At 38.6% G+C, this 11502-nt stretch overlaps 1 protein-coding gene across 1 annotated transcript; it reads right to left on the bottom strand.

Annotated features, from left to right (window-relative positions):
- Window positions 1–6208: 6208 nt before the first annotated feature.
- Window positions 6209–9063, bottom strand: LOC145096908 (putative serine/threonine-protein kinase At1g01540). Its single transcript, XM_079034291.1, has 7 exons — window positions 8245–9063; window positions 8058–8162; window positions 7849–7971; window positions 7433–7603; window positions 7222–7351; window positions 6695–6904; window positions 6209–6499 (listed from the first exon to the last, which is right to left on the bottom strand). Exons 1-7 carry the CDS (start codon window positions 8889–8891, stop codon window positions 6404–6406), a joined length of 1482 nt encoding a protein of 493 aa, XP_078890417.1. The 5' UTR covers window positions 8892–9063; the 3' UTR covers window positions 6209–6403.
- Between the last annotated feature and the right edge of the window lie 2439 nt (window positions 9064–11502).

Raw genomic sequence — 11502 nt, forward strand, 5'->3', positions numbered from 1 at the left:
AGAACGACCCTACATATCGGGTCACACCCCAGATCAAGCAATCATAACACATAGTCATATAGCAGTTCACAGATAATAATCGATCAACGGATCACATATCATAGCATTACTCTAAACAAGATACCGGTCTAGCCGGCCACTAGCATAACATTACCCTACGAATTAGTCAACATACTAAATGCATACATACGCCTTTCCAGGCCATGACCTTCCGGTCCACATAGCAATGCCTTCCGGCCCATATCATGTAATGACAACTACCCGAATTTCCATCCGATAAAAGGGTCGGCTTTGGTGCCATGAACCCTAGCGATATAGTGAGGATAACTCACCTCGAAACTGCCGACTGAACAGATAGCTCAAGCTGCTCCGATCACTGATACGATCTCCACCTCTGGACAGCCACCAATGCACTGAACTCAAACAATAAACAACAATTACCAAAATACCCCTGGAACCACTGGTCAATCCTTGGTCAAAGACAAGGTCAAAGTCAACCCCTGACTGACCCTACTCGCCGAGTCAACCCTATGACTCGCCGAGTCCCCATACTCAGAACTTCACTCAACCCGCGATCTAACTCGCCGAGTCACCCCAAGACTCGCCGAGTTCAACAACCCTGAGTCCACTCGCCCTTGACTCACCGATTCTCTAAGATTCCCTTTCTACACGTCGAGTATCCCCCTTGACTCGACGAGTTCCTCCTGGACGAATCGCGGGGCCACCCCGACTCAACTCGCCGAGTTTGAAGAACAACTCGACGAGTCCCAGTTAATCTTCAAGCTACTCGCCGAGCCTGTTCATCGGACTCGGCGAGTCCATGCCATGCAACCGTTCAAACTGCTTTCTAAGGTCAGAACTGCTCCGACCATTCATAGGTCTGGCCTTCCTAGACTGATTCATCACGTAAGGTCCTCATTTCGGTGCTCATAATACACCCCATGACTCATAATTACATTTTGACCTAAGGTATAAGGATTCCAATCCAAAACCTCCATTGATTCCCGAAATACTCAGGCATGGGACATTCTGGACTTCCAAAGGTCCCAATACGGGGTTCCAATCTCTTAGGGGATTAAGGTAACACTCAATCTAGCCACAAAAAGGTTCAATAAACCCTAAATCCATATACACATCAACATAGAAGAATGTAACTCCAAATATTACCTGAATAATGTGCTCTCTGTGTCCCCTATCCACAGAACGTGACTTCTCTTGTTGTTCCCTTAACCAAGCCTCCTCTTCCTTGCAAAACAACACTTCCAAAATCAACAATGGTCTTCTACCTTGCTCCAGATGCTCACAATCGTATTAGGGTTTCTCTCAGAGGACTAGGGTGAACAATGACGGCCATAAGGTCCCTCATATACGTCCCAACCCTGAACGGTTAGGGTTTTCGCTTAACAGCGCAGACTCGCCGAGTCCATATCCAGACTCGTCGAGTCAAGTCGCGAACCCGCGACCAGATCCGCGATCCTACTCGGCGAGTCTAGGTTCCAACTCGCCGAGTCCCCTCTTAAAACACCCAAAATCATAAATATAACAATACCTGGAATTCCAGGCTGTTACACAAAAGACACCAGATAACCTAGCATATTCGCTTGATACTTAACTAGTATTAGAAGTGGTTCCTAAAACCACAAAGCAAACAGCATTTAAGCATCGTGTTCTAATTAGAACACTGCCTAACAAGCCATCCTATCATATCATAAGTAATCCATACTAGCATGTTGTTCTAGAGGCTCATGTAGTAGGCATACAAAGGCATCTCTCCTAACCTACCATTTAAAGCAGACCCTTAGCCCTAATCTAGCATGTTATTCACATAGTGAAAATAAATAAACATGTATGGGTATTTTGGGAACACTTACTTGAGTTCGGCCGATTGCATGCATCACACCTCATTTTATAAAAATCCTTTTTGAGAATCTTTTAATTTTCACTTAATTCCTCGGTTTGAGTTTAGACCTAATCCCTCGAACCAAGGCTTTGATACCAACTTGTAACATCCCAAAATACTTAGTAAAAAAAATTTAATCAACCAAACCATAAACCATGTATTTCAAAAACCATTAAGTATGTTATAGAAGAAAATAGTTCTTATAGTGTAATCCCAAAATCATAAAATATGAGACACAGGTGAATGCAATGCAATCATATCGGGCCCTTCCCTGAAAAACATTTCAACATAAATCGTAAGCACAAAGCTTAGTGAGTTCCCCAAAATACCACACACCATCCACCATACTAAAGCATATAACGGGTCTATTTCACCCCTGAGTACCTTCCGACTCTTTAAGTCCCTTCTGACTCCTTTGGTATCTTTCAACAGGTACGAGCCTATTTCACCCCTACAGCTAAGAATACAATCATACTAGCAAGAGTCACAAAGACAGCAAGCACATACAAGCATATTAGTAAGTGTCACAAAGACCACTATTGTCCTATAACATAATCCAGTGGGCCCGCATTGGTGCCTTCAACCCACAAGTACAGTGAGGAGACTCACCTCAATCTGATGATAAATAAACCACCATCTCAGGCTGCTGCTACAACGGCTCCTCACACTGAACATATCCAAAATCAACTCTAATTACTAATCATGGTAATAACCCTTAAATAATGGTCCATATTACATTCCATCATGCCAATGGTAAAAGTCCATTTTACCCTTCACCTACTTGACCCATCTAACCTTGGCCCAAACCCATAATGACCTAAGGCCCAAAAATTGCCCAAAAGGCTGGTGAGTACGCCAAGAATACCACCTCAGTACGCCAAGCATACCACCTCAATACACCTAGCATACTATTCTAACAAAGAAGGGGAACCGGGACTGAACACGCGACGCCAAGCGTACCTAGAGGTTACGCCCAACGTACTCCCCTGATGCCAAAAATCCATATTAAGCACTTAATACATAAAGTCTAAACGTCCAATTCACATATCTAGCTCTTGGGAATCTCTTAACTAATAAAGTTGACAACTTGATGCCTTTGCATGGCTTAAAGAAGCCCAAAACCAAATTCTAACCTTCTAACTTCATATTAAGAACAATAACTTACGCTTGGATGAACAAAAGTCATCAAGATACGACTTTTATGCACTAGGGACCTCAGAAACATCAAGGAATGCTAACCTAAGCTTATGGAGTAGCTTTTACTCATAATAATCAGCCCGTGGGACCAAAATATGCCAAAACCCTAAGCTAAACCAGATCTAAGAAATGAACCATCAAGCTTGAGACTTTATACCTCCAGAAGGATGATTAAGATGAATAAGGTCTGGATCTACAAGCTTTAAACTAACCAATACTTCTCAAATAAGCTCATTCTTCTTCAATATGCACCAAAGACACACCAAATCACTCAAAGAGCTCAAAATATCACAAATAGAGGCTAGGGTTTCGAGCGGACTACTTTAGGGCAATGGAGGTTGGTGATGAGAAAGGCCTTGAGGTCATAAGGTCTTTAAATATGGTCAAAACCCTTAAATTTAGGGTTTTGCATTTTGCATGAGTGCGCCCAGCGTACGCGAAGGAACCCGCGATCACATTAAATGAGTTATGCCCATCGTAACTATCAATTACGCCTAGCGTAATGGTCTTTCATGCAATAAACAAATATCTAAAACTTGAGACATTGACCTAGGAATCGAGCGCTATATATATATATATATATATATATATATATATATATATATATATATATATATATATATATATATAACTCCCGCCACCGGCTATGCTCTATTCCACTACCCTTTTTCTTGGTTCGTTTCCCAACAAGTTTTCTAATTTTCCAACTTTCCAATGACATTTTTCGGGTTCGTATTCTCGGTGATAAATAGGTAGTGGTGGTGGGATGCTGTGGTCGTGTTAGTATTGGTGATGGTGGTGGTGATTGGTGGTGTAGTGGTGGCATGCGGTAGGGTATGTGGGCCTTTTATTTAACAATTATAGAACAAATGACTAAAAGTGTCCCTATGGTTTGCCAAAGTTTTATGTTTAGTCCCTAACTTTTATTTTGCAATCGGACCATCTCTAGGTTTTGATTTTGTTACGGTATAAGTCCTTGCCTAATAGAAAATGACTATAATGCCCTTAATATTTTCTTTTTCAATTTTCTTATTATTTTTTTAATTAAAAAAGATGATTTAAGTAACTTATTGCCTCAGGTGCACTCCCACTCCTGCTCTACTCCTACCATTCCCACTCCCACAGCTAGTCATCGGCCACCTTCAACTTCCGCCAGCCACCATTAGCCACCTCCAATCGCCGCCAGCCCCCGGAAAACCACCACAATCGAACCTCAAACACTTATCAAACCATAATCTACCGGAAAACATGAAAATCATACCATAAATCAAACAATCACACCATCACCACCACATGTCACTACCATCGTCAGAAACCTGTTAGCCACCGAAAACCACCACTGGCCACCATCGGAAAAATGAAAATGCATCCATAAAAATCAATTATATAACCTAAATAATTTATAAGATATGAAAACCAAAGCTATGCAGATCTGAACAAATCTGAAGCAAACACCAGCCACCCCACTGCCGGAAAACCATCACCCACTCATCTAACCCTAACTTGTAACTTAAATCCGGCAAGACCAAAACTCAGACTAACCCTAACTGATGGTTCTAGTGGCCACGATTTGGTGTCTCCAGTAGTGGTAGGGGTTGAGTTACTTTCTTTATCAGATGTGAGAGAATGAGAGATGAGGAAAGAAGGTGAGATCGTTGGGGTAGGGGTGGGAGTGAGGTGGGACCTATCACCTATGTATATTAATTGATTATTTTAATTAATAAAATATTTAAAAAAAAGTTAAAGTTAAAATATTAAGGGTATTATAGACATTTTCTATTAGGCAAAAACTTACACCGTAACAAGATCAAAACCTAGGAACAGTCTGAGTGCAAAACAAAAGTTAGAAACCAAACACGAAATTGTGGCAAACCAAAAGGACAATTTCAATAACTTGTTCATAATTAAAATATAAGTAAAAAAGAAAATATAAGTAAAAGACAAACATAAGAATCTTGTAATTTCACATGCATTTAACCAAATGGTCTTAGTTACAATGCTTAACGGTACTATCTAAATGCCCAATGTGAAGGATTTTGCAACTAGACAAACTACATCAATTTTTGAATATTTAGACTCAAACTGCATAACTACATATTGGGCTAACCACATCGACAAAAATGTAATTTACTCTCAATTTTGGTTTGAGAACTAAAAATAAAATAAAAATTTGACAAATATAACTATTTATTTACATTTTTTGCCAAAAAAATAACCAAAAAACCAACATTTCTGAGAATGATCACCAAGTTCGTAGAGGGACTTCTACGAACTCAACAAGCCCTCTACGGACTTAACATATATTTAAAGTGGCCAAATTTGATATTTTCGATTTTCATTCCACCGAAGAAGAACGAGGAAGATCTAGTTCGCAGACACCAATTTTGTAGAACAAGTCCGCAATGTTAAGTGATGATAGCTTTATTCAGGGCCGGTCCTAAGAAAATAAATATCCTTAAAGGCTCATGACAAACCATAAAAAAAAGACCTTTATCGTTATTATAAGTTTTTATTTTTAAATAAAAATATATAATAAAAATTTGGGCCCAAGACGAACCATATAAAAAAAAACCCTTCTTTTGTCATCCTGGGTAAAGAACTTTGCATTCCAGCATGCATAGGGTACACACATAGATAAGGTAATACATCCTCCGTAAAGGGAATGCCGAGTCTGAGGCTGGCTCGATGGTTATTTTTGGAAAATAAATGTTCTCTTTTTTTTTTTTGGTTATTTCATGGAAAATTGGGTTAAAAAGTGGTTAAATTTGTCAAATTGTCAAAATAGAAAATCAAATACTTTGCTGTAACTCATTGGCTGGATCCAACTCATACATTAAAAGTTTCTGAAAAAATCTCCATTATATCACTTTTGGGGAATGTACTTTGATCTACTTGTTGTTCTAACCTGTCTTAAACACTTACACTTGTCCCATGTGCTTATAGACTTGTACCTTCATTTCCAGTCTTACCCACCAATTAAAAGACTTGTACTTTTGCCCCCAATCTATATCCCTACATGCTTTAACTTTTGTACCCCATCACAATCACAGGTTTCTCCAATCGAATGCTAAAAAATAATCCTACATGTCTCCACCAAATTTGATACAATCATAAAAAATAACATCCCGCTTAATTTATTTTCTATTTTTCTTTTTCTCAGAAAAGTCCCCAACAATCAACACAAGTGGAACCAAAATGGCGTTACAAAATACAAATTGGGGTTAAAACGGTAAACTTACATGAATGAAATGAATTAACAACAATATCTACAGATCTCAACTTCTAATCACGGGTTAATTTTAAGCCCTAATTAGACATCCCAGGGGCCCTACTGCTCTCGTATCCACTACTATCACCCGATTCAATGAATCTTTTCTCCATCAATCGGTTCCCTCTGTGTTCCTGTACAAATATCATCAATACTTTTGTCAAATATAGTCCTTGATTTTTCTAATAGAACATAACAATACCCTTTATTTATATATTATTGTGTTTGATATGTATTAGACTGAGACCGATGTGACAGCGATATGGAAAAGAGGGAAACCCTAATTGGACTGTGTCTGGTTGATGTGAGGATAATAATATTTAACTTACTTCTCTATATGGAAAATCATCGGCTTCGAGCATGTGAATGACTTGACCCATTTTAGGCCTTTTTTGAGCAGTAGGATCCACACAACGTAATGCTACTAATAAGGCACGCTTCAAAGCTCTTGAAGACGGTTTTTCTGCTAATTTAGGATCCAAAACCCCTTCCGCGTTCCTATTTGTTACCATTGTTTTAAGCCAATCCACAAGATTCACCTTCCAAGAAAATTTACCATTTCAATTTTAGACAACAAAACGAAAAGAACAATGTCACCAGAATACAATACAAAGACAATGTTCACCGCTATAAATGGGTAGATGATCAAAAGTTTATAGATTATAGTAGGGGTGAGCAGCAGAACTGGGTATCCGTTTTCGGAACCGGGACCGCCTCGGAACTGCCGATTCCGGAACTACCGGTGTAGGCGGTTCCGGTTCCGGTTCTGTCATACTAAGAACCGCCGGTTCCGGTTCCGTTTCTTTTTAAATTGGCCGGGTACCCGGTTATACTCACCCCTAGATTATAGACTAACCTCCTCTGGAGGCCGGCTATAATCAACAGGGTTTCTACCACTAATTATCTCCATTATAAGAATCCCAAAACTGTAAACATCACTTCTCTCATTCAACATGCCCGTGCTAGCATATTCCGGAGCAACATACCTAAAAACCAAAAATCAAGAATGTCATCGACTCGTATATATATATTGACTTTGTGACTTATGAATTAAAGAAGTGAATTACCCAAATGTTCCCATAACTCGAGTAGTCACGTAGCTCTTCTCAGAGCCTAAAAGTTTAGCCAAGCCAAAATCCGAAACTTTCGGTTGCCATTGCCTATCGAGTAAAATATTGCTTGATTTGATGTCACGGTGAACCACTTTGGGCTCAAGTCCTTCGTGCAAATAAGTCAACCTAAACAACAAAAGTTATTAGAACCCCTTTGTTGAACAAGACAGGACAGGACAGGTTGTACTGTGTTTTTGATATACACTGATTGTCAATAAAATTTTAATTTTGTTTCACTCAAAAAGGTAATGGCATAATTTGTGTCACCAGAAAAGGTGGGGATGGGACATGAATGCCTTGTAAAGCTTGTCCAGTCTAGTCATGTCTCATGTAACAGTGAAAGGGGTTAATATTTTGGATTCCGAAAGTACCCTTTAGCCGTTCCAAGTATAATGCTCATACGGATCTCCCATGTAAGAGGACTAATTGGTCCTACATCTCCGTGAAGCCATTGCTCTAAGTTCCCATTGTTTACAAATTCATAAACAAGAATCCTAATCACAATAATCAAATTCCAAATCAAGAAATTGTCCAATTGATCAAAAAGGTTTTAAATGGAAGTAGTCAAGTGTTATTATACCTTTGAGCTCCTTCTGCACAATAACCAAGAAGCCTCACTAAATTCTTGTGACGAACTCGTCCAATGGCTTCCACTTCAACCTTAAACTCCTTCTCAGCTTGTCCTCTGTCAAATCCAACACAAAAACAAGAACGCTATCCCTAAACTGAATAAAGTCAAAATAAGAGTTTATTCACTGTAAATTAACCTGTTATTGAGCAAATTTTTGACAGCAACCGTTGTATTATCCATTAAAACGCCAGAATAAACAATACCATATCCACCTTCACCAATCACATTTTCGTCTGAGAACCCATTTGTTGCAAGCTCAAGCTCCCTCAAAGTATACCAATGGCCCCAACCCAAATGGGAAACTTCGGGTTGAACAGAAACAACCGAAAGCTGATCACCCGACCCGCTTCCATAAGACGACCCGCCACCACTTCTTTCCGGGTAAGAAATGCGATGACCCTTTCCAATTTCTACCTGGATCTTCTCGAAATTACCATCATCTTCAGCTGCATGGCTCGTCACTATGGCTAAAGTATCCGATTTGGTTGCTGTGTTTACGACCTGCTGCTGATGCTTGTTGTTGTCGTGAGCTTGAACAGTGTGAATTCGGGTCGGGTCGAACCGAGGTTGTTGAAATTCGTCGGTGATTGTTGGGATTGTGGGTTTTTGAGGTACTGTTTTGGTTTTATGAAAGGTTTTTTTTCGTTTCGAGGTGAAATAGAGTGAAATGAAGAACACGATGATGACAATGGCGGCTCCAAAGCAAATTCCAAGAACAACCCAAAATTTTAAACCAAAAATTGAGGTTTTTCGGGAGAGCTCATCGTTTAGGAACCCGGACATTTTTGTTGTCGGTGTTTGGTTTCTGCTAAACAATCTAAAAGTCCATGGGAACGAAGCGTTAAAGATGTCAAGAAGGGAGACAAAATTACCAAGATGTGGTAGAAGAACAAGAAGACAAAATTGAGTAGGGACTGTAGAAGAGAGGGAATCCTGCGTCTCTGAATGATAATAGAAAAATCTTCTATTTACCATTAAGATATTTGGAAGCTTGTATTGGGATTCAATTTATGTAAGTTGAATATTAATTAATTAATTAATATAATAATATATTGGTATATTTACAAATTGTAATGCAAATTTACTTTTTTATATGTAAGAATGTATTTACGAAAATGAATATCCTACAAGTTGCGGTATCAAGGTGTCGGTAGAATCTAGGATGGACCAGGTCGTTAAAAAAATGCAAATTATTTAATAAAAAAGTTATCGTTACTGTAGCCTAAAGTTTTTGAATTTTTTATATTTTTTTTACATTCTAAATGCATAAAATTTGTATTAACCTAATTATTTAGTCATTTTATGCATTGTAGCCGGTTTTTGTTCCAGGCTTTCAAAAAAGATGGTCTTTCTCATTAAATGACATGGTTGTCACATAGGATTAGGGCACGTTATCGGCTTGGGAAAAAAATTGGTACTCTCGTTATCCCTCTCGACATCTCACACTTCAGATTTCTTTATCTCCCTCCATTGGGTTCCACTAATGTTTCTCAACCTTGGTGGATAAACAAGCTCTGGATGTAATTGCAACGGTGGTGATTGTAACTGTGTTGATCGTCGATGTTATTACCCCATGGAGAACCAGACCCAAAAGTGGCAGTGTAATATTCAGTTTTAGATGTTCCTAATTTCAGGATAGCATATCGTGATTTAATCGAGTAAAGGTTTTGGGCTTCAAAGGAATAGAAGTTGGACCTTATTAGATGTTGATAATGTTGGTTAAGTGATTTAAGACCTTAAATTATATGTTGGAGCCAAATGGGTAAAATGAGAAAAGTAATATTCTATACTTTTGTGTTAATTAATAAATTAGTTTATGTATGCTTTAAGCCAAAAGTAAGTGGATAGAATTGCGGGGTTTGTCAATATATTTGTGTGCATATAAAGGGCGTGTTTGGCACGGAGCTTTTGGAAGCGTTTGAGAGCTTCTAGCTTTTAGCTTTTGACAAAACGCTCTAGTTTAAACAAAAAGCTTCGTTTGGCAGTACGAGCGTTTAGCTTTTAGTTTTAACAAAACGCTCCGATTCTAAAAGCTACTTCATGTAGCTTTTAACAAAACGCTCCGGAGCTTTTGAAATCAATTTCCATAATTACCCTTAAAAATATATTTATATATATATATATATTTTTTATTTTTAATCAATTGTCTTTTTATGTAATTTTATATATTTCAAAAGCTTCCAGCTACTTTTGCCAAACATTCGTATAACAAGTAAAAGCTACAGCTTCCCGCTACCAGCTACCAGCTACCCGCTACCAGCTAACCGCTACCCGCTTCCAGCTAACAGCTACTTTTGCCAAACACGCCCAAAGATCACTAAAAACAGAGTTAGAAGGAAGAAGTTATGATCGTTTGAAGCTGAAGTTAAAATAAGAAAAATCAAGAATTTATCGGAAAGCGTGGAGGGCCCATTAAAAGCGTGAGACACCCCGGCCCAATAGGTTGCACTTTTTTTGGGTGTTTGAGGTATTTAAAGGTCATTAACTCTTAGGGTTTGATCATTTTCAGCCTCTAACACCCCTATATTATTCTTTGAGTGAAACCATAACCTCCTTTGAGTAAAGAGAGCTTATCCTCTCTCCTTGAACCATTTTTGGGTGTATTTTGGTGGTGATTTGATGAAGATTGAAGATCAAGAAAGTCTAGTTGGTTGCAAGAGATGTTGTTTCAACCTTGGATCCATAAATTTCATACATTTTCTAGACTTTTGTAAGTAAAAAGCTTTAACCTTTCCTTTCGAGTTGTTAGATCATGTTAATGGTCCCTTTTATGCACTTTTGGTCCATTTTATGGGTAATCTTGAAGTTGAGTGGACTTCAACATCTTTTGATCAGTTTGGAATGCTTCTTGGACCTCATAGACTAGGGAAGTTGTGATCTTTTGTCTTCCCTTTAAGACATGCAAGTTATCTTGGTCATTCAAGTCATTTTGGTGTATTAAAGTTTAGATCTTGAAAGTTTGTGGCATTATTATGCATAAAGTTGGAAACTTTATCCGTCCAAACATCATATTGATTCATATATGAAGGTTGGAGACTTGGACTTCATGGATTAAGTTGAGAATGATACATTTTTGGTCCCTTTGAGACTTAAAGTCTAGATCTTAGTTGTTTGGACCATCCTAATGGATAAAGTTGGAAAATTTATCCATTGTGAAGCTATTAGGTACCAGATTTGATGTTATGGTCCTTGGTCTTTAAGGAGTAAGCTTTTAATAAATAAAAGGATATTATGCCAGAGACCACGACATAGCCAAGGAAGGCCCACGACGTGGTGGTGATCTAGCTCGTGACTGTTTTGTTGTTTGGCAGCCACGCCGTGGCCAATAGTTGGCAACGACGTGGTGGTCCGTTGAGTTGACTTTGAAATGTTTTTTGACCAGTTTGACTCTTGG

This window comes from Lactuca serriola, chromosome 4 (genome assembly GCF_051521515.1).
Source record: "Lactuca serriola cultivar US96UC23 chromosome 4, Lser_US96UC23_V15, whole genome shotgun sequence".
NCBI classification, from domain to species: domain Eukaryota; kingdom Viridiplantae; phylum Streptophyta; class Magnoliopsida; order Asterales; family Asteraceae; genus Lactuca; species Lactuca serriola.